Here is a 23,543-nt window from a genome sequence, read left to right as displayed (position 1 = left end):
ATCCACAATTACTTTAATTCTGCAATGCTTGCTTCGAGTTTTTCTTTCATGGCGCCACAAAATTCTCCCACCTTTTCTTCTTTTTTATAAAACTGAAAGGTTGGGATACAAATGATCTCCAGGTCTCTCACCAGCTCCTCACACTCATCAGCATCCACTTCCAGGAACACCACATCCTCATACTTCAAGGACAGGGACCGGAAAAGGGGCTTGATGGTCCTGCAAGGCCCACACCAGGTGGCCGAGAAGTCCACGGCTACCAGCCTCTCCCCGGCCTCCTTGAGTGCCAACTCAAAGTCCTCCTTGGTCAGGATCACTTTCACCAAGTCCACCTCCAGGAGTTCCATGGTCTCTGATGGCTTCAGAACATTGCCTTCTACGGGCTGGATGGCTTCTTCTGAAGACTTGGGAATGTCACCCTCCTTGGACTCGATGGTTTCTGTTGAGGACTTGATGTCCCTCTCTCTGGGCAGGATGTTTTCTTCTGAGGACTTGGAAGTGTGGCTGTGCTTGGACAGGGTGGTTTTTGCTAAGACCTTGGGGCTGCTGACCTGCTTAGACTGGAAAGTTTTTGCTGGCAACTTGGGGGTGTTGGCCCCTTTGGGCAGAATGGATTTTGCTAAGGACTTGGGGCCATTACCCTGCTTAGGCAGGATGGGTTTTGCTGGGGAATTGCTGTCACCCTGCTTGGGTGGGATGTTTTGTTCTGAAGAAGTAGACGTGACATCTTCCTTTGGCAGGGTGGTTTTTCCTGAGGAATTGAGGATGTCATCTTGCTTGGGTGGGATAATTTTTTCTAAAGACTGGGGAGTGTCAGCCTGCTTGGGTGGGATGATTTTTGCTGAAAAATTGAGGGTGTCAGTCTGCTTGGGTGGGATGGTTTTTGCTGAAAAATTGGGGGTGTCAGCCTGCTTGAGTGGGATGGTTTTTGATAAAAAATTGGGGGTGTCAGCCTGCTTGGGTGGGATGGTTTTTGCTGGGAAATTGAGGCTATCAGCCTGTTTGTATGGGGTGGTTTTAATTGGGGAATTGGGGGTATCACCCTCCTTGGGTGGGATGATTTTTGCTACAAAACTGGAGGTGTCAGCCTGTTTGGGTGATATGGGTTTTGCTAAGGAACTGAAGATGTCAGTCTGCTTCAGAGGGATATTTTTTTCTGGGGAGTTGGGGGTGTCAGTCTGCTTGGGCAGGATCGTTTTTGCTGAAGAATTGGGGGTATCACTCTGCTTAGGTGGGATGATTTTTGCTGACAAACTGGGGGTTTCAGCTGGCTTGGGCATGATGGGTTTTGTGGAGAAACTGGGGATGTCAGCCTGTTTGGGCTGCACTGTTTTTGCTGAGGCATTGGAGATGCTACCGCCCCATTCAGGTGGGAATATGTCCTTGGGCTGTGGACCTTTGGACTCCTTTGCAGACATGTGTTGTATGTTGTTGACCTCACGGGCCAAGGCCTTCTCCTGGATATGTGCTGGGTCCAAGAATTCTGGGACCAACGGAGTCACGTGGGTGGACAGACCCTGTAATGATGGACTTTCTGAACAGAAAAATAAATAAATAAAAATGCAAAAGAAGAAACAAAAAAAAAAATTCTTATCGCATACTCCAGGGAAGACTAATGTCATTCTTAGAGCCCATAAATGTAGTTTTATAAATGATGTATCAACTTGAATAATCACATTCAACAGAAGGCCAGGCAGCATGGGATTACATGTATCTTTATATAGAATTTTTTTTTTTAACTACAACTTTTCTTTGCTTCAATCCTGCTGCCTTCTCCCTAAGCATGTAGGTCCCTAAGGTGGCCCTCTTCCCTCCCACTTACCATTAGGATCACCTTGACTGGCTTCTTCTTGTTTCTCTGGACTCATTTTCGGTTCTTCCGGGGCTCCTGCTCTATCACTTTCTGCTTCCAGTTCCTTGTCCATATCCACTCATGCTTCATGCGTGCCTCATAGTGAAGACGAGGTTGTACCCTCCAACTTTTTCCGACCTCTCCAACCTACATCATACAACGAGTAACAACTTACATGTGGGTGGTACTTACAGCTGGTTTTCCCTCTTGGGACTCACAACAGTAGTATTTGAGAGTTTCATGACAGCCTTGGATATGGTGGCCGAGCTGTGTGTTAGCCTGTGCCCAGTGCCTGCTGTGTGTTCACAGGCATTATTTCCTATAACACAACAAACCACTGAGGTAAGTACCATTATGATCCCCACTTTACAAATAAGAAAGCTGAGCCTTGGACAAGTTATGTAACTTGCTCGAGGTCCCAAAGCTAGTAGGTGGGTAGGTTCCAAGCCTGCCTTTTGACTACCACACTGAACTGTTCTGTTTGCGAAAGGACAGTAACTCAAAAACAACTTTCCCACAACCTCCCTCTAGGACTCTTCAGCTCCAGCTTCCTACTCTCTGACTCACCACCATAACCATCTGTGTCTTCTCCTAACCATGTTACCCTCCTCTACAAAGTCCTGCCTGACTGTCAGGTGTCCTGTTTGAGCTATTTGGAAGGGAGTAGATTATGACATGGAAAAATTACCTAACTGAGAAGAAGTGAAAACATCACACCTTCTATCCAAATAAATAGGGATCCAAGAGAACAGGTACATGTGTCCTGGCCTCCCCTCCCCAAGAACGAAATCTCAGCATGGGTACAGGTTAGATGTATTCAGAGGAAAGCTGACAGCAGAGGAGTATTTGCCTGGGCTCCATGGCCAGGAAGAGCCCACATGTGTGTGGACTCCACATCAACATGGCAGCGTAGGCCCCTGGGAGAGACTGGATTTTGGGGCCAGGGGCATGCTCCTGGCCCCATAGCCTGCTGTGCGCATGCCAGGGATCTGAAAATCGTGCACAACCTGGAGTGGGGCTGTGAGTGTCCTGGGAAGGCCAGCAGACCTACTGGGGCCTCAAGGGAGAGGAAAGAAGCCACTGTGAAGGGGGATTTGTGACCAGAGGCAAGGACTGGAGTCACAGGCTCGACCAGTGGGTAAAAACATGGTGCCTCACCGCCTAGATGGGACCAATGGTCCTCAGCAGTCCTCAGTCTAGGGACCAGGCCAGACTAACCACTTCACATGGGAAACCAGAGGCAGAGGGCTAGGCCATAACCAGGCCACAAGACCCTGTGCACCCAGATATTATGGAGAAAGGGGAGGAACCAGGAAGACCGAGCTGCTACCAGAATTAAAACATGTTCATCAGGCTGAAATTTCACAAACAGGCAGACTGAATCCTGCCCCTCACCATTCCTCCTCAAATCCCCTAGACATAAGGCCCATGGAGAAAGTAGATCCACTGTAGAAAAATTTAAAGCCACATTCTATTTGTACACCTTCATAAAAGTGAGGAGATCTGTGACCCTGCTGCATTTATACTTGGGGGATCTGAGCTGTGTTTTAGATTTGGCAGAATGGTTCCAATTATTTCTACTCTTCATTCTGCAGTTCAGATGGATTCCAAGCAACTTGAAATATCGATGCCTCTGAATAATTTTCATTCGACTTATTATAAAATGTATTTTTTCCTGAAAAATGGCCATCTACAATGCACGGAGAGAGGCCTGGAACAGATCTTTTCCTCACAGTGTTCAGAAAAAAACATATGCTGTGGACACCTTGACTTTGGATTTTTAACCTCCAGAAAAGTGAGACAATACATTTCTGTTGTATAAGCCACCCAGTCAGTGGTATAACAGCCCTAGCAGACTAATATGGCAGCCATATAAATGGGCATGGCTGTGTTCTAATAAAACTTAATTTACAAAAACAGGCAGCTGGCCAATGAACACAGTTAGTCCATCCCTGACCTACATAATCATTTTTAATGACTGATTAATGTTCCTTTGAATGGACAAATTACAATTTATTTGAACAAGTTCCTATCGATGGACATAAAGGTTGTTTTTATTATTTGCTATTATAAGCAATATAAAAATAAACATTTACAGATAAATGTCTTTACACATTCTTAATTATTTTCTTAGAATTCTAGAAATGGATTCCCTATATCAATCGGTAGGCATTTTAAAGACTTCTGTTCCAATCTTAACCATCAGCAAGGTGTGAAAGTACAATTTGATGGACAAATAAAGTTATGTTATTAATATCTTAATCTGCATGTCCTTATTAAGTTGAACTTTGGGGGGGCATATTTATCATCAATTTATATTTCTTCCTTTGCAAACTGACGTGTCAGAGCCTCCAGCCTCAGCCTTGACCGTTGTTAAGGGGGAGGCATCTCCATATACGTTAGTTCCCTTAACATTTTGCCAGTTATTATCATAGTCTTTCTCAGTTTGTCTTTCGATTTTGTTCATGATATTTTTGGAGCAACATACAGATGCTTCCATTTTTGTGTAGTTAAATCCATCAATTTTGCCTTTTATGATTTTCACTTCTTGTGGTATATTTATTTATAAACTTCTGACTTTCTAAGACTGCCTCCTCCATAGCCCCAAATGATAATAACAATAAAACCCGTAAAAATAATAGTGCTAAAACTTTCTAGGATTTAATTCAATGAGAATCCCAATAATCTAAAGTGAAGTCGGTCTGTAAGTCATTCCTTTGGCTAATTTATTGAAAAGTTAGCCATCTCAGACAGATAGTAAAAAGAATCATGTATAGACACTTAGAGCTTTCATTTTTCTTTCTTTTCTTTCTTCTTTCTTTCTTTCTTTTTTTTTTTTAGTGGGTGTGAGGTGCGGAGGGAAAAGGAGAGAATCTCAAGCAGGCTCCACGTCCATCGGAGCCCAATGCAGGTCTCAATCTCATGACCCTGAACTGAAATCAAGAGTCAGACAGTTAACCGACTGAGCCACCCAGGTGCTCCAGAGCTTTGATTTTTTTTATACTCCATGTATCTAAGTGACCACCGATTTACTATGGAATAATAAAAACATTTTTCCTATAAAGGTTCAGACTTTTGGTTATTTATCATATCATAATGGATAGGTGACAGGAAGTGGGGAAATTTAGTATGAATCGAGACTAAATAGGACATTTTGTGTAATTTTGTAAGAACTCTGCTAGAAATGGGGCGCCTGGGTGGCTCAGTCTTTAGGCGTCTGCCTTCGGCTTGGGGCGTGGTCCCGGCGTTCTGGGATCCAGCCCCGCAGTCAGGCTTCTCCGCTGGGAGCCTGCTTCTTCCTCTCACACTCCCCCTGCCTGTGTTCCCTCTCTTGCTAGCTGTCTCTCTCTGTCGAATAAATAAATAAAATCTTTAACAGCAACAACAAAAAAGAACTCTGCTAGAAATCATATTTTCAGTGTAAGATCTGGAAGTAAAATAATCTCTCTACTATAATCACAAGTTCTCTATACTAATCACAGTAAAAACTGAAGCAGAAGAGGTTTCCCTGCATCTTTTTTTTTTTTTTTGCCAAAGATTTTATTTATTTGAGAGAGAGAGACAGACAGAGATAGTGAGAGAAAGCATGAACGGGAAGGAGAGGGAGAAGCAGGTTCCCTGCTGAGGAGGGAGCCCGATGTGGTGTGGATCCCAGGACCCTGGGATCATGACCTGAGCCGAAGGCAGACACTCAACCAACTGAGCCACCCAGGTGCCCCAGTTCTCTATGTCTTTACCTCTTATATACCTTCTAATTTTTATTCCAGGAGAGAAGAGGGTCTTGTAGCATGAGAATGCATTTTTATAAAAATTTTTTAACTTTATGACAGATTTATACCTACAGAAAATTTGCAAAGGTCATGCAGAGTTTTCATATACCCCACATCAAGTTTCCCATATTAACATCTTACATTACCTTTGTCACAACTAAGAACAAATACTGATATGTTATTATTAACCGAAGGCCATACTTGATTCACATTTCATTGGCTTTCCCCTCGTGTCCTTTTCTCTGTTCCAGGATCCCACATTGCATCTAGTTGTCATGTCTCCTTACGCTCCTCTGGGCTGTGATAGCTTCTCAGACTTTCTTTCTTTTTTTTTTTTTTCTTTCTTTTTTTTTTTTTCATGACTTTGGATGGTTTGGGGCAGTACTGGTTAGGTATTTTGGACAATGTCCCTCAGTTGGGGGTTTGTCTGGTGTTTTTCTCAGACCAGGGTTATGTGTTTCGGGGAGGAAGACCATAGAGGTAAAGTACCATTTTAATCACTTTATTATTAATTAAGCATATCAAGGGATACTATTTCAAAGTGTTATCAGCATGACTTACCGCTGATGATGTTGACCTTGATCGCCTGGCTGAGGTAGTGATTGTTAGGTTCCTCTGCTATAAAATTACTCTCTCTCCACTGTCCTTAGGGTACTCGTTGGAAGGAAGTCACTGTGTAAAGCCCACACTGAAGGGGTGGGGATTACGCCCCATCTCCTTGAGGGAGGGGTATCTACATAAATTATTGAGAATTTTTGTTTGAGAGCTTTGTCTCTCCCATCCTCCATTTATTTATTCAATCATTTATTTACATTTGTGTGGGCTTGTGGACATTTATTTTATTTTATTTTTATTTATTTATTTTTTTTTTTTGAGAGGCAGCTGGCAGCGGGAGGGACAGAGGTGGAGGGAGAGAGAGAGAATTTTAAGCAGGCTCCACCCCCAGAGCAGAGCCCACCACAGGGCTCAACCTCACGACCCTGAGGTCTTGACCTGAGCCGAAATCGAGAGTCAGACGCTTAACCCACTGAGCCACCCAGTGCCCCTGGACATTTATTTTATACCTTGGATTATAATCCAGTACTATGAAATTTATTTGTTGCTCAAATGGTTCCAGCTTTGGTCGCTGAGAACTCTTTCAGACAGTTCCTGTGTCCTTTCGTTGTATACACGCCTGTGGTTTTGTCTGCTGAGCACTTCCTTACTTTGGGGAACTACAAGATGTTCCAGCCTCATTCTGTAGATTCAGTGCCTTGTCCCTAGAATCACCCATTTCTGTAATGACCCCACTTCCTTTTATTGGAAAATGGTATTTAGAAAACGAAATCTGAGCCAGGTGTGCTCACTGATACTGGTGCCAATAGACTTAGTGAGCATAACTAGGAACCGCATACAGGGGAAGGTAACCTGGGCAGACACAGACTGCGTAGTTATTTCTATGTCAGTATCTATGTTAAGCTAAATATGAGTTCATATTATGTCCTTGACTTTAATTCAGTACCACATGGGTCATTGCAGCCTTTCCCCCAAGCTTGTCTATAAACTCCTATCCCGAAAGTGACTGGGGACCCACTGTCCGCCATTCATTTACTTGTTTGTGCAATTCCAGTATATGTGTAGGATGGTTTCAGAGTAGCTAACCTGTCCCTCCCGGCTTAATAACTTCAGCACCTAGAGCACAGTGTTTATGGGCACTTCTTTTTGTCTTTAGGCTTATCATTTCTAGTCATTTCCCAAGTGACTTGGTCAGCCTCTCTGTTCCCCCACCCATTCGGTGCAGTTCCAACATGCGTTGGTCATAGGCATATTCTTTTGTCACAGTCTGGGATCCCCTGCTCTCCACGTCGATTTTTTTTTTCAAATTCGCATACGTTAAGGTTTACTCTGTGCTGCGAAGTCCTATAGGTTTGACAAATGGGTGGTATTATTATTCATCCTTACAGCACCATACAGAATAGTTTCACGGCTCTAAAAAACGTGCGGTGTTTCACCCTCCCGAAAACTCTCACCCTCCCGAAAATTCCTGGCAGCCACTGATTTGTCTCGATAGTCTTGTCTTTTCCAGAATGTCATATAAATGGGATCCTATTACATATAGCCTTCTCAGATTGACTCCTTTCACTTAGCAATATATGTTTAAGGTCCCCCATGCTGATTTTGTGTGTCAACAGTTCCTTTTGACCATTGAATCAATAATAACGCATTTTAACTAAACTATGAGAAGCAGATCTAAGACAAGAATTTGAGTGCAGGCAGTTTATTTGGGAGGGGATCTCAGGAGACAAGGGTGGGGCCGTGGGGAGGGAATCAGGCCAGCTGTCACCGTGAGCATTAAGGGTCACTCCCCCTGGGGACTGGGGGAAAGTATAGAGCATGCCTCAAGTGATCCTTCCTTCCTTCCTTTTGAGCACTCTTTCCAGAGGCATTGAGTCTGGCACCTCTGCTTGCCCTGTGCACGTGCTCTACCTGTGCCCGCAGCCACCTGAGAGAAACACAGGTGTTTGCAGTAAGTAGTCATCAGAACAGAGGTGAGTGCTGACAGGCTGTGCATGGAGCCCAGTGTCGGCAGTGTCTCTTACCAGAGATGGTAGGGTTGAGCAGAAGAAAGTTTTGTTTGTAGAGTCTGAAACCCTAACCGAGGGTCCCTAGGCACCCTTCCAGGAGGAAGCTAAGACCACTGGTCTACTCTGATTTCATGACTGTTTTTGCAAGAAAGAACCGGCATTCTGGAGAAACGAGGCAGGAAGAGAGACCGCTCCCGGGCACCCCGTACTGCTGGAAGGGGGCCCAGCACAAAGCAGCTGTAACTGAAGAATCAACAGATAGGAGTAGGGAGACGGAGGTTCCCTGTTCAGTGGGGTACACATTGTCTTTTCTGAGCGTCTAGAGCCCCAGAGAGTGGGCTTTCAGAAAGAATCAGCTGGATGGCGTTGCCACGTGCCTTTGGTGGCTATGGTGGTAGGAGGCAGTCTTGGCAGCCTCCCAAGGGTCTCAGGGGCCTGGGCTCGGATGGCCAGAGGGGGCCAGAGCAGGACAAGGGAGGGGAAAAGAGGATAGGCATGAGAAAGAGGGAGCACATGGAAGAGATACAGAAGCCTGCTATAGAAGAAGGAGCTCCATGGCCAGAGAAATGCTATTTGAACTCTTCTGGGGATCCAAGTGCCTGCGTAGATGTGTGTGTGTGTGTGTGTGTGTGTGTGTGTGTGTGTGTGTGTGTGCGTGTGTGTGTGTGTGTCTGTGTGTGCGTGTGTGTGCACGTATGCGTGCACCCACCACACTGAAAACACCAATTAATACCCCTTCATAATATTTCACAATATATTAGCAGATAGTATTCAGTTCAACAATGTTTGTTGAGTATTTACACAGGATAGAAATGAGGCTACACACCAGGGATAAAGAGGTGAGCAGACCCTGTGGCTACCTCCTTAGGGCTTTTATTGTAATGAGGAAAACACATGCCATAAAACGGGGTTTCTATTCCAAAATGTAAGCAATACCATTTATTTAGATACACAGACATATCCGTATATATGTGTTTATATGTGTAAATGCAATACAAAATAAAGAGAAAACTTGGCTCCAAGGCTATACACAATACTCACTATACTAGTTGCTTTGAGCAGGTGAAGGGAGAAGGGAAACGGGTCTGGAAAGAAGATTAAAAGGGACTTCAGCTTTGTCTGTTATATTCTATTTCACTTTGCTTAATTGAATATGTGTGTGCATGTTTATTGCAAATGCTTAGAAATAAAATATTAGTATTTGTTAATTCTGGATGGTGGGCACACATACATGGGTTCGTTGCATTAATCATTGAGATGTCCTGTATTTGTAAGACTTTACATAAAAGAGGAGGGACAGCAACTGGGTGAGGGCCTTCGTGGGTGGTGAGGATGGCGTCGCTCGTGCAGGTGAGTCATGCTGCACTGACTCGTCCCCTCCTGGAGAACAGGCACCTCTACAGGGATTTCACTGGAAGATTCAACTACAGTTTTATGTGGTTCTACTCCCGTACTTGTTAACTGATAGAGAGTATTGCTTCAATAGAGAAGTGCTCATCACAGAGTCACTCTTCATGAAGAATTTTTTTTTAAGATTTTATTTATTCATTTGACAGAGAGAGAGCGCAAGCAAGGGGAGCAGCAGGCAGAAGGGGTGGGGAGAAGCACGTTCCCCGCTGAGCAGGGAGCCTGACACGGGGCTCCATCCCAGGACCCTGAGATCATGACCTGAGCCAAAGGCAGACGCTTAACCGACTGAGCCACCCAGGCGCCCCAAGAATTATTTTATAATCAGATCCACCGAGCTATGGTTGTTGTGTGCTCACCGCTAAAATAGAAGAATGCTTATCTTCATAGAAGCCTCCATTTCAGCACTGATTTCTCTGAGTATAAAGTTATCTACATTTCATGATGTTACTGCTGCTTAAGTGTTTTTTGCTAAAGAGATCAGAAAGCAATCAGTTGGGCAAGTCATTACACAGAGGTAGATTCGGTTTCTCTTGGGTTTCACTATATCTTACTTTCCTTTAGAACATTCCCTAGATCTGAAAGATGTTGTTGTGGGCTCACGTAAAATAAATAGAGCCATAAATCCATTTGAACATCTATTAGAAAATTATTTTTTACTTAGTTTGTCAGTGTCATAATAACAAACACTAGCAAAACTCCTAAAACATTCTAAGTGTTTTGGGAGCACCTGGCAGGCTCAGTTGGTGAAGTATGTGACTCTTGATCTCAGGGTTGTAGGTTAAAGTCCCACATTGGGTGTAGAGATTACATACAAAAATAAAATCTTTTTTTAAAAAAAAAAGACATTCTAAGTGCTTTGAAGGTCAGGGTGGATTGATAAATTGTTTATGATTCCTTCTATTTTTCTAGATTACCCAGAATGTCAAGAATGGACATTTTTAATGGGAAAGAACTTTATTTTTTTTTTTTAATTCTAAGTGAATACTCTTCTTCCTCCAAATTACTGGTCACACAGAGGATTCGTCATGAACAATCAGTATTTTATCTAAGGTGTGGATCTCATGCCCTTATACCTGGCTCTCTGAGCACCCCATTCATTTCTCATCAGCTCTAGGCACACTCATATCTATGTTTTGCTCAAGGAAGACTGGAGTATTGACTTTACTCAATCCCTTTGTCCTAATATTTAACCTCCAACATTTTTGTGGTAGGAAAGAATTCTGGTATAACATTTAAAGCTCTCCTGTATGAATATTTACTAGAAAAGTCTGTTTGGAGATGCTTTGGTAAGATTCAGGGGAGTTGTCAGTTTGGTGGTGTTTTAATATCAACACAGAAATTTTAAAAATGTACATGACCCGGTCATCACTCCCAGTGCAGGGACTTTGCTCTCTGCCTTTGATTCCCTGACTCCCAATACCCACCTGCTAAAGACAAGCGGGTTAGCAGACTCCAAAGTGTAGCTGCCCCAAGATAAATAGCACCCACAGTGCAGCAGAGCAAAGCAACGGTTGCCATTGAACGTCTCTTGGCACGTGAATTGTGGCTTTGATGCTCAGGGTCACAACGCTGACCTTCCTGGGAAGGACCCAGGCTCATCCTCACCGTAAGTGAGTGTGGCATTCCTTGCGCACTTAGTGATTGGATGGATACAGGCATAATGGATTACAGCGTGTATAATAAAAAACCGTTGATGAAGGTTTACATGAAAGCAGTTAGCTTAAAAAAGATTTTTGCTAACATTATCTTTATTGGCATCTGGCAGACCGCCATCCCTATCTTGGCCTCTGACTAAAGAAACAGGAGACTGGTAAAAGAAACTATTCCTATGAGACTTTTCCAAACCATCCCTACCAGGTACAAAATCAAAACACAGAAAATAAATGTTTAAACCAAAAAAGAATTAAAATGTCACACCCCCACACTTCATCGTGGCCACCCTGCCCTTCCTGTCAGCACCACACATTGACTGAGATGATGTCACGTGGCATAAATCCATAAATCCTGCCTAATCCAACTGTAAGCTTCTTAAAGATAAGAGAGATTGCCTTGGCATCTCCAGTCTTTGGCCTCATGTGCAATGTACCAAACACTGAAGGAAAACTTGCCTATGAGGCCTATGAGTTTCTCTTCTTTCTTTTTTTTTAATTTTTAAAAACTTTATTTAAATTCAATTAATTAACATATAGTGTATCATTAGTTTCAGAGGTAGAGTTCAGTGATTCATCAGTTGCATATAACACCCAGTGCTCGTTACATCATGTGCCCTCCTTAATGTCCCATCATCCAGTTATCCCATGCCCTCCCCCAACTCCCTTCGTGCAACCCTCAGTTTGTTCCCCATATTTAAGAGTCTCTTATGGTTTGTCTCTCTTTGATTTCATTTTTTAAAATTTTTCCCTCCCTTCCCCTATGATCCTCTGTTTTGTTTCTTAAATCCCACATATGAGTCATATGATAATTGTCTTTCTCTGATTAACTTATTTCACTCAGCATAATACCCTCTAGTTCGATCCACACCATTGCAAATGGTAAGATTTCATTTTTCTGATGGCTGAGTAATATTCCATGGAGTTTCTCTTCTTTCTTGACCCTCTGAGGTAATACCTAATTAACAGAGTATAGAGCATTAGAATGACAATTTAATACTAGACTCATGATGTTGAGTGAAAAAATGTACTACCTAGGGTAAAAACGTTTGGCTTTAACTTACAGGCTAACCTGCTACCCCAAACTCTACAGAGATTAGAAGAAGGGCTGTTACGCCCCCGGGGAGGCCTGAGAAAGCTCCTAGAAGCCAGGACAGAGAAGCAGATGGGGATGGCCTTCCGGATGGAGGAGAGCCAGGTGCAATCACATGGTGAGGCTGGCGGGAGCAGGCCCCAGCCCCTGCCAGGGAGAGACAGAGGCTGGGCCCCAAGGAGAGGAACATTCAGCACATGTCACAGACTTGGAATTTCATCGCATTTGCAGAAAGTTTTGAGGAGATGCCATAATCCAACGTGTACTTTAGCAAGATTCATGGTCAGCATCTCAATGACAAACTTGCGGGCCAAAGACAGACCTCAGAGGTCTGCTAAGCAGCCATCGCAATAGTTAAGAGAGAATATAGCAAAAGCCTACACTCGGAGAGGAGAAAGAGGGTTAAAAGGTTCAAGAAATTCTGGAAATAGAATTTCCATCGTTAGACAAACGCCTAGGAGAAGCTAGCACGGACTCCCACATTTCAAGTCTGAGCCACCGAGGGACTGCAGCGCTGGCAGCGACAGGCCCGACGAAGCGACGGCACCTGGAGCGGGGCGCCCAAGGGGCCACCCACCCGGTTGCCGGGACTCAAGTTCCCATCTCCGGAGAGAAGCCAGGCCAGACCACAGCTCGGAAGTCCAACACCTGGAAGCAATAATCAAAATCATCAAATTGGCTGAGGGCATAAAAAGGGGGGCTCAGTTGAGCGGAACTGGGAGGCTGTTTGCAGGAGCTGCCGGCACTTAAGTGGCTAGGGGTCTAAGACCGAGCAAAGGGAAATGAACAGGTGCTCGAAGGAAGAACCTAAGGGAAGCTTGGGGGCCCAGGCCAGGGAAGGAGGGAACTCAGGTGGGGAGGTCCACAGCCTCGAGTTCCTGCAGGGCTGCAGGGAGAACGAGAGAGAGGCAAGCAGGTAGGTGATCCCTCCGCGTATACATATCCCTCCAAAAGTGCAGAATGAGGGAGAGCGGCCCAATTCCAAATTCAGGCAACAAGAGAATGAATGGACGATCAAGAATCTCTTTTGAGGATTTCATTAGTGTGGAGGAGAGAGGAGCTTGAGGGGGGAGGAAATGGAGGGCCGCTGATCACTCTAGAGGAGGTTCATGGGGATGTGTGCGTTGACCGGTGGGAAGGAGCACAGGAGGCCTTTAAGGCAGAAGAAAGAAAAAGTGTGGGACGTGCTTTAGAAGCGAGTTAAGATCCTTTTCCAAAGGACGAGGAAAGGAGAGGCAATTAGGTGCACATCAAGAGAAAATGCGAGGTGAAGGAGAGCAGAGGAGGCTGGCCGCTCCCGGGTCACCCAGGCCCGCCTGGGGACACCGGTCCGGCACTGGGTTCTCAGGAGCGTATTCAGGGCCTCGGGCCCTGCCGCATCAAAATTGCAGAACCTTGATGCAAGAATCATTCCAAAAAGCCGTTAAGAACGGTCAGGGCTGAGCAAATGGTGTCAACATCGAGGTCAGGGATACGGAAGAGATCAATCAAGTTGCCTGAGCGGTGGGTCAAGGAGAGTCACACCGGCACTTTGGGACCAGATAATAGTTCCTTGAAACCAGCAAATCTCGCTAATGGAGTGATTCGGCCCTTCTGGCCTGAACTGCTTGACCCGGAGCTGCCCAGCCCCCCTTCCTCCAGAGAGCTGGGCCTGGGCAGGGATGGAGGTTACCCCGCCAGTAACCACAGGATTGAGAGCCAGTGAAGCGCCCGTGCTCCTTCCACACACAGGAGAACAACAGTGCATCCCCCCAGATCTGTTTCATGGCTGAAACGAGATACAACTTGAAAGTATTTGGCTCACGGCAAGTATTCAATGAAGGTAGATCTCCTTTCCTTCATGCCTTTGTATTCACAGTGCTTATAAGGAGAGCAAAGAAAGGAGAAAACAGAAGGGGGTCAAAAGCTACAAAATCCCAGTTATAAAAGAAATAAGTCTGGAGCATATCATGTACAATGTGGTGACTATAGTTTATAACACTGGGTCATAAATTTGAAAGTTGCTAAGACGGGGCACCTGGGGAGCTCCGTGGGTTAAGTGTCTGCCTTTGGCTCAGGTCATGATCCCAGGGTCCTGGGATTGAGCCCCCTGCCCAGCGGGGAGTCTGCTTCTCCCTTCCCCTCTTCCCTACCTTCCTCACTTGTGCTCTCTCTCTCTCTCAAATAAATAAATATCTTAAAAAAAAAAAAAAAAGAAACGAAAAGAAGGTCGCTAACAGAATAGACCTTCCAAGGTCTCATTACAAGGAAAAAACCCTGTAACTACGTGTGGTGGTGGGTGTGAAGTAGACTTGGGGTGATCATTTCAGAAGATACAAATAATGAATCATTATGTTGTATATCAGGAACCAATGTAAAATGTCAATTACATCTCAAAAATGCTCTTTCAGTTTTTTTTAATTAAAAAAAGAAAAAGAAGAGGAAAGAGTAAGAGTAGCTAATGTTTGACTTCTGTCTTTCTTACTAGTCTCTGGCAATTTACTTAACGCCCTGTGCCTTAGTTTCTTCATCTGTAGAATGGAGGTAATACTGGTAATGGAGTAATAGGGTAACAATAAAGAGGGTAGTAAAAATAAAAAGAGGTAATGTGCTGTAAAGCGCCTGGGACGGTGCCTGGCACATAGCGAGCGGCTGTATTCACATTAGCTGGTACCAGTTTTGCACGTTGCTTGGTGCCAGGATGGGATAAGAAGTGCTTTCTGCAGCGTGAGAGCCTCGGGGCCCCGCTCCGGAGCCACAGCACGTGTTGCCATCCACGTAAAAAGCAGCTACCTGGAGCTCCCAGGTGGGAAGGGCTCTGCGCACCTGCTCGTGCTCCAGCCTCAGGGTGCACCTGCGAGGGAGGTGCTCTGATGGGCTCTCAATACTTTAGATGACACTTGGGGGCAGGTGTCTGCAGAATTCAGAATTTTGTTGGAATTTTATAAAAGTAATACAGCTCCTCTATTATGAACACCCAGCAGAGTCAGGGACGGAATCCTAGAAGCAAACACCAGAGTTTTTCTGCAGCTAATGGTGCAGATATTCACCCCTGGTTGGAGAAATAATGACTGTAAACATCATCGGATCAGCTCAGATCTAGTTTTACCCCAAATGAGTCCATATGAAACTCGGGAAAAACTTCTCCACTCATGAAGCTCTTTGGATTCCAGAATTGGGGAGAAGCATGCATAGGAATTATTTTCTGCATTTTGCATTCAAGGAAACTTGAATTAGAGACATTAATCTGCCAAACATCCCACAGCCAGCAAATTACAGAGCTGGGAGTTGGACTCAGGTGGACTGACACTAGATTTCTTTTCATTTTATTTATTTTTAAGATTTTATTTATTTATTTGAGAGAGAGTGGGAGCGCATGCTCTTGAGCACAAACCAGGAGAAGGGGCAGAGGGAGAGGGAGAAGCAGACTCCCCCCTGAGCAGGGACCGAATACAGGGCAGGCTTGATTGTAGGGCTCAATCCCGGGACCCTGAGATCACGACCACAGCCGAAGGCAGATGCTTAATCAACTGAGCCACCCAGGCGTCCCTAGATTTCTGATCTTAATCTCTATACTATATTCATCCAGGGAAAGGAACAAAAATAAGAAAGTGGCAACTAGGAGGTCACTTCACAAATCCAGAACAAAGGTCGAAGCCAATAGCATAACTGTGGCCACTAGGTTGTCTGGGCTAAGCACCTTATAAGACAATTTCATGTTGACATCAAACCTGTGATGTGGGTACTATCCCCATTTGACAGGTGAAAACTGAGGCTCAGAGAAACCAAGTAACTGGCTCAGGATCTTACAATGAGTAAGGGGTGGGCTGATTCCTACCCCTCCCAGTCAAGCTGCCCTGTCTACCCTTAAAGGAGCATCCCCTTCTCATTCCTGCCATTCTTGGTTTTTTTGTCTTTTCCCATATATTTGTTTCCTCCTTTATAAGCTTGGAAATTGCATACATCTGCTGGGGCACGGAGGGCTCATTCAGCACTGGCGCACTGTAGCCCTCGACAAATACTTCTTGGATGGATGGATGGATGGATGGGTGACTTTACCAAGACAGCTGTGATGAGGTACTTACCCAGGAACTCCTGAGTTTTCTGCCCCACCTCTCAAACACCAGCTTCCACCTTGCTAGATGGGTAAGAGGCTGGACCAGAATGACCATGTGTTCCAGTGTTCCTGAGACCATCCAACTTAATCCTGTTGTCACAGCCTGATATTAACAGTGCCCCCTTCACTGTCACAAGCTCCCCAGTGGGGCAATAAAGTCTGCCTATGAGCAGAGGATTTGGGAACTCAAAAAGGCAAGCCCTGACAAAGCTAGTATGAAGTTATGGCTTGCCTCTCTCCACTCCTACATGCACTGGGCTATGGGAAGGGAGCAATGGAGAAGCTGGGACAGCTCACATGCAGACACAACCTGGGTACAGTGGGCCCAGCACCAGCTTCCCACCAGCCTCCCAGAAAGAGGACTGAGAACTGCACCCCCCCAGGCTGGCCTCAGGGAACCCCAGCAATAGAGGAACCCCTCTGCTGACAGAGCCTCCCACTCCAGCCCAGGCTGCTGTCCTACCAATCTTTGGGGACCCCAGAGGAGTTCATGTTCCCATCCAAAATCTTCCTAGGAGCTTTAAATCGGGTATATAAGCAGACTTGGGGGGGCAGTACACAAGACAAGGGAGACAGAGAGAGACCACTGTGTGGGCCAGACCATGAGACCCAGGAATACTACAGTGGCCCTCCAGAAGCTTTGATGCATTCAGCCCCCCCGGGAGAAAGTGAGGGTTCAATCCTGAGAGTACACTTACGCCCACAGCGACGGAAGCCACTGAATTGATGAGATCAAGCTCGCTGGGCAACCACATGCAGCTTTCCACATTACACAGAAAGGGGGCTCAGGGTAGAAATGAAGATATGGCAGAAAAAAGAAAAGAGTACATTTTCATACCTCTGACTCTTGTGGCCAATACCACTGATTTTGGATACTGTCATTTTTAATGATTACGGTATTCTATTTTGTGGTTCTATTATAATTTATTTATTTTCCTATCATAGATCATGTGCATTATTCCAAGCTTTCATTATTATAAATGATACTGGGACAAACACCTTAGTATGTGCGTATCACTAATCAATAAATCTGCGCTAGCCAGCTTGCATGACATGAGGTCACTTGAGCAATGTATGGAGAGCCCCCCACCCCCCCGCAAGGAAACGGGGCGTCCTGCCAAGAGCCGCGTGAGGGAGGCGGTCAAGGCTACAGATGCTGCAGCCCCAGTCAACATCCCCAATTCACCTGTTAAAGACCTTGCACCGGAACCACTCAGCTAAGCTGTTCCCAAATCCTGCCCACGGAAACTGTAAGATACAGGAGTTCATGGTTTGAAGACACTGTGTCAGATGAACATGTATTCAGTAATGGGTAATGTGTATGTTATATGTATAACACATACATACACACACATACACACACACATATGTACAAACACACATACTCACAAGCACACACACTTAATTCCTACAAATAGAAAACCAGGATTCGTGGGTCACAGGATGCAGTCTTCTCAAAGGTCTCAGATACACATTATCAAACCCTTTCTAGAAAGACTGTGGATTTATGCTCTGACCAGCATGTGTAAGAGCGCCCATCTTCAGAAGCCTGCCGGTGCTTGGTATTATCTGTCTGCTGTCTCCATACACACTGGAATGAAGGAGAAAAGGTAGCTTCTCAGACGTACAAGAAGCCAGCGGAAACAACACGTGGCTGTGGTCTCGAAACTTCAGAAAAGGCGCTCCTGGAGACAGACGCTCACGAAGTTGGGATGAGCTCACCCTCCTTTCCTGACCAGCCAGCCCAGCTCTTGAGCAGCAAGGTTTAATGACTGCTTAGAACAGCCATAGGCAATCCCCAGAGATCAAGCTGAGTAAACCTCTGGACTTTCTGCCCTCGTTCTCCAGAGCCCATAAGTCAACCCGAGTTGTTTTGTAAAAACGTGTGAGGTGCCTCAGTGCACAACTCCTCAGACCCTGGGTCCTATGAACTAAACCCCAAGCTGGGACAGGGCAGGACTGAGGGACGGAGGAGGGGCGGGACCGTCTGTACAGAACGCTATTGACAAAGATGGCTGGGCTGCACGACGGTTCCCGGCTAAATCCAATGATCCATTGGGCTGTTCTAAAACACTTCCCCACATTGCCATAGATGGCTAACCACTTCCTAGGAAATGCAAAAGAAAGGCTTGTTTTCTCACGAAATCAGAACACTGGGTCTCTTGGTGAGGGTGGTTTTTATTTTGTTTCTTGTTTCATTATATATTGCAAGTGGCTTCCCAGCGCGGGAGTGACTTGAATGCTGAGAATATCAGGCACTGCCTTCCTGCCTCGTCACACTCTTTTCCACGTCCATCCGTGCATCAAACAGCGCCTTGCACGGCAGACACAAGATGCAGGCGTGCGAGAGAAAGTCCGAGTGGGGGGTGGGGCAGGCGGGGGCAGCTGGGATGACGAAAGGATGGGCATAAGTCAGCCTCGTAAAATTTACTGAGAGCATTAAGCTGGCAATTACACTTATGAATTCTTTCTAGCACATTTACAAAGTCAGCTTCATTCATCTTTTATTGTTTCTTGTTTCCATAGCCTCACTTTGAAATAACTTAATATAGCAAAATGCATTGACTAATAAAGCACATATCTTGAAACTACCAAATGCTACCATTTTGTCATATTGGCTTCAGATTTTTCTATCATGAAATAAATAAAAATTACTGCCTATTAAATGCCCTTTGTTCCCCTCCCTGATCCTGTCTACTTGCTGCCTCCCCAGAGGTGAGCATTATCATGAAGCTGATGTTTTGCCTTCTAATTCCTCCTTTATTTTTACACACACACGTTCACAAACAACATACATGATTGTTTTTGTGTAAATTTATATGTTTTTTACTACTTCAACTTGTTTTATTCCCTCATTTAGGCCACAGCTCTGTTGCTCAGGTTGTGCACTGCATAGCTGCTGAGCTTCCATTCACACAGGCTGCTAGGAGAGTGGCTCCCTTGGGGGTGTGCAGTATGTAGCCCTGCATGACACATTCTGTTTTAAGATACATGGTTGTATTCATTTTAATTACCCTATCGTTTTCATCATGTGGCTGTGCCACATTTTATTACCGATTTCCTTAGGGGAAGACATTTTGCTTTTACAAACAATGCCAGTGAACACCCCCTATACATGTCTTCGTATGTACCGGTACACAAACGCCTCCAGGAATCACCACGCTTTATTCTCAGGTAACTGTGATTTAAAAAAAAAAAAATGATCCTACTGAACATCATAAGAAAAAGACAAACTTGGTAAAACTTACAATATTTATTAGTATGAATCAGTGTGTGTTAAACCCCAAAGAACACATGCAGTTGGGTGAGGTGGAGGGCAGTGCGTTACTATAGAAAGCAAGGTGGAAAGGTCCCGTCCGCAGCTGCGTCTTCTACATGCGAGAGCTGGGTCCAGCCCAGCCAGAAGCCCCTTACAGAAACACGAGAAAAAGGAACGGTGTACACGACAGAGCACTGACATTGGATCACTGGGTCTGCTTCCAACGACGATGGCTGAAAAAGCAGACTCGATGCTGAATGGATCTGAATACAGCTCAGAGCCCTGTAGTTGATAAGCTAGCTTGTAATTCGACCGGCTGTGAGCACTGCAGTGAGTTCAGTCCCGCAAGAGGGGCTTGGCTTCAGCCAGCATACGCCCTATTCCTTGACCATAAAGGAAATAGTTCCCCTCATCCAAACCTCCCTCGGCAAACGAATTCAGATCTCTTTGGGGCACAGCCCTTCCGTTGGCTAAAAGTCAGTTTTAGGTCTTCAACCTTCTACAGTCTGCAAGGTAACGTCGTCTTGAGCACCCTGGTGTACCATTTCAAGTATAAAATGGCAAGTCAATTATGTACCAACCTAAAATGTGTGCACAACTCCAGTGCCACTTTAGGGATCCCCACGGGGAAGTGACCCCTATGAGAACCCAGGCCTACACCGTACAACACACAGGCACGAGCCAGACTCAGCCAGTGACATGAATTACATGTCGGTGTCACAAATACAAAATCGTATTTACACATATACACACACATGGAAGGAAAGAAAAAGGAGGGGAAACAAGCAAAGTTTGGAAAATTATGTGGAAGATTTACATCACATGAAACTACCTGACATTTTGGAACAATAGTCATTTCCAGGCCTTTTCATGATATTACAACATGGCTAGAGTTCAATGAGCAGAATGGCCAGAAAGTAATTTCAAGGCAAAATAAAGGAGGTAAGAAAGCTTCATTGCGGACGAGGCTCGAGCGTCTATCTGCAAAGGAGGCTCTGCGTTTATACGAATGCACGTGTGCCCAAGGGCTGTGTACTCGTTTCCCCAACTGCTCTGAGCAGTGATTACACACATACGGTCATCTGACTGGCTGGAAGAGTTCAGGCAATACAGAAAGGTAAAAGAGTGGTTCACACCCTTACTGTGCTTCTGCAATCAGACCACCTGTTCACCGTGGGCTGCTCGCTACACGGGATTAACATCAGCTCTTCCATGCAAGATGCAACCACTGAAGCCCCCGCCCACGGCTGGGGACCCCGCGGGGACGTGGACCGCCTTAGCTGGGCAACCTGAGCGGCTGTCTAGAGAGAGACCCAGGTTCTTGGGGACAGCTAGATGAGGAAAGGTTCCACGACGAGCCTTCGTGCCCCCTGGGAAGAGGTCATTCAATTTGCAGCCCCAATTTTTTAACTTTCAGAAGAGGCATGGTCATCACTTGGCCTGTGAGCAGAAGCATGCTGGCTGCTGGTAAAGTCGACAATGTGGAGAAAACCCTAAAAAGCCCAGCAAAGGCTCTGCCAAGACTTCCAGATGCCACTTGCTAGCAGGTTTTGAGTGCCTCGGAGAGCTAAGAGGCACTCTCGAACCAAAACTAAGTGATTCTGGCCTGCACACCCTAAGACTGTCAAACCATTCTTGCAGGCTGAGTGGAGCAGTGGCAATAGCCAACTGACAGCATATTCTTGAGTTTTTCTAGAAAAAAACAAAAAACCCTAAATCTGTGATTTCCACCTGTTTTCTTGATTGTGGTCCACACCAATGAGTGTAAACTTGGCCGTGACTCTCTCAAGGACCCTTGCTTTTTGTTGATGGTGATCTCAGTGTCTTTACCTGTCAAGAGCAGGGTGGGCACAGCCATGACAGCCTCCGAAGCAAGCTCACACTGAGTTACTGGAGCTCTGAGGTCTTTTGTCATCTCACCATCTCTTTCCTGGCTTTTATGTTAAGGTTTTCTATTAATGTTTGTTGGGCCTCGAATGTTCCTAGCCATAAAGGTGCCAGCTGGCCCTGTCACCATGCTGCCCGATTAACCATTCCTGAGACCAGCCAGTCTTGACAGCTTCCTATTCTCCACAGAAGGCATGGACCCAAATATCCTTTAAGAATTTCCTCCCAATATAAGCCCTAATAAGAAACCAACTGCGTCTTGATTCCAGGTATTTATGGAAGTTAGAATGGTAATAAGATTTGGATTTCTAGTGGAAATGGCTTTTCCTCCCTTCTGTGCCTTCTTTTCCTTTCCTTCCATTGGATTCACACATCTTCAATTAATTGAGCAGACAGGGAATCTAGAAGGGAAGGTTTTACAAAAGCCTACTCTCAGCGACTGGGCATTCTAGGGTTGGACCTCTGGTCCCACCTGCCCAGCTGCCCAAGCGTGGCATCTTCTAAAATACTTTCTCCAGTTTTGTAATTTGGGGGGGGGGTCTTGAATCTTAAGGTGCTGGTGCTTCCTCTGGCTGGCTTTCCTGTAACCTACTGACTGATAGTAGTAGCAGTTTGCCCTATGATTTAGACTCAAGCATCCTCCGGTTAATTTTCCCCCTAGATATGACACCATGACATAGTGTCTTAGTAAAACCCCACTCTGTGAATTAACCTTCTGTAAGAGAGTGGGGATTTATTACTGTGGAGATGATGCATCCCAGGCAGTCTCTGGAAAAATATCTCTACCCTGCATCTGTCACCGTTTACACGGTAACTACTCAAATGACTCTTTCAAACTAGGCCTCCCAACCCCCCAACTTGCAATAAGTATTTTAGTCAGATTTGGTTTGTTTGTTTATATACGACTAAAACTTAGAAACACAGGCATCAAGTAAAAGTCAGAGGTGTAGACAACAGTTTCTAATACATCTTTCTCCACTTTCATAATGGCTCAAGGCTCTAGCTTGAGTGATGATCCAATTACACTCCACTGAAAGGTAAGCGAAACGAAATGAAATGAACCTTTCAGGGAAGGCTGGTCAGGTGACAGAGGCAGTGGCACCGGGGAACTTGCTGAAATTGGGCTGAGGAACCCAGGAAGTCAGAGGGGAGGCCAGCTCAGAACCTCACACACAGACAGGCCAGTGAGACTGCTGTACAAATCAAAGAACATTGTAAGGTTTTTAACAACAACAACAAAAGACTCAACTGTGCTTATTACCTAACATCTGTTCCTCTCACGTGCATTTCATGCACCAAAGGCCAATTTGTGGCAGTATGGCGGATTTTTCTGGAGTTTTCTAAAAGCCTTTTGCAGGGACATTTCCTGCCCCATCACTGCAGGTCTTCCAGGATGCCATGCCAGCATCTCACTTCTCCCTACGCGGGGTGCCAGGCTGCCGAGAATGGGAGGTGGGCTCTGGCTTCTTCACGTACAGCGGACCATGGCCCACGGGTCAGCAGCACCGCCGGCTGGCTTGCGTGGCTTGCTTCCCAAGTTTGATTGCTCCGTTGTTTCCATTTTCATGGGGGTCCAAGGGTGGGATCTGGCGACCTGGAACAAAAGAGGAGGCCAGTATTGATTTACTTTTTTCCAGTCGACACCACATACAGGCTGTGACCCCACCTCAGCACCTCCACTTAACATGCGGATTATGCAGGAAGTAGAGGGGTCCAGGAATGGCTCTTTTCACTCCTTCCCTCCCTCCCTCCCTCCTTCCTTCCTTGCACTGATGCCTGAAGTCAAACACCTGTTTGGAAAGTTAAGGAAAAGTAAAAGCAGCTTCCTGATAGCATGGATTTCCCCGGATTTGGAACCCCACGCTCCTGACTGTGCACCGGCACCAGGCCGCTGCTTCCTGCCCAGCCCCCCACGGGTCTGCCCCCTGCAGCGAGCCGCTTCACGGCAGCAGGGCCTCCACGG

General features: G+C 45.6%; 2 protein-coding genes across 2 annotated transcripts in view; both read right to left on the bottom strand.

The window, feature by feature from the left end:
- Nucleotides 1-8: 8 nt before the first annotated feature.
- On the bottom strand, nt 9-15,091 carry TXNDC2 (thioredoxin domain containing 2). Its single transcript, XM_026495961.2, has 4 exons — nt 14,992-15,091; nt 1,823-1,930; nt 537-1,534; nt 9-491 (listed from the first exon to the last, which is right to left on the bottom strand). Exons 1-4 carry the CDS (start codon nt 15,089-15,091, stop codon nt 9-11), a joined length of 1,689 nt encoding a protein of 562 aa, XP_026351746.2.
- A 4,577-nt stretch (nt 15,092-19,668) lies between these two features.
- Nucleotides 19,669-23,543, bottom strand: part of RAB31 (RAB31, member RAS oncogene family) — a 126,548-nt gene continuing 122,673 nt past the window's right edge. Inside the window, exon 7 of the mRNA XM_026495985.4 lies at nt 19,669-23,174. Within this exon, the coding sequence (XP_026351770.1) occupies nt 23,077-23,174 (98 nt within the window). The 3' untranslated portion in view covers nt 19,669-23,076. The remainder of the gene's footprint in view (nt 23,175-23,543) is intronic.

This window comes from Ursus arctos, unplaced genomic scaffold (assembly GCF_023065955.2).
Source record: "Ursus arctos isolate Adak ecotype North America unplaced genomic scaffold, UrsArc2.0 scaffold_17, whole genome shotgun sequence".
Lineage (NCBI taxonomy): Eukaryota > Metazoa > Chordata > Mammalia > Carnivora > Ursidae > Ursus > Ursus arctos.
Note: the sequence above shows the minus strand (reverse complement) of the source record. Positions and strands in the feature narration are given on the sequence as shown.

Coding starts and splice junctions, on each gene's coding strand:
- TXNDC2 (XM_026495961.2), bottom strand. CDS start 15,091: ATGGCAACACGTGCTGTGGCTCCGGAGCGGGGCCCCGAGGCTCTCACG. Junction 1,931..14,991: donor CCAAGCAACGTGCAAAACTG/GTACCAGCTAAT, acceptor ATGAAGCATGAG/TGGATATGGACAAGGAACTG. Junction 1,535..1,822: donor CAGTCAAGGTGATCCTAATG/GTAAGTGGGAGG, acceptor TTTTCTGTTCAG/AAAGTCCATCATTACAGGGT.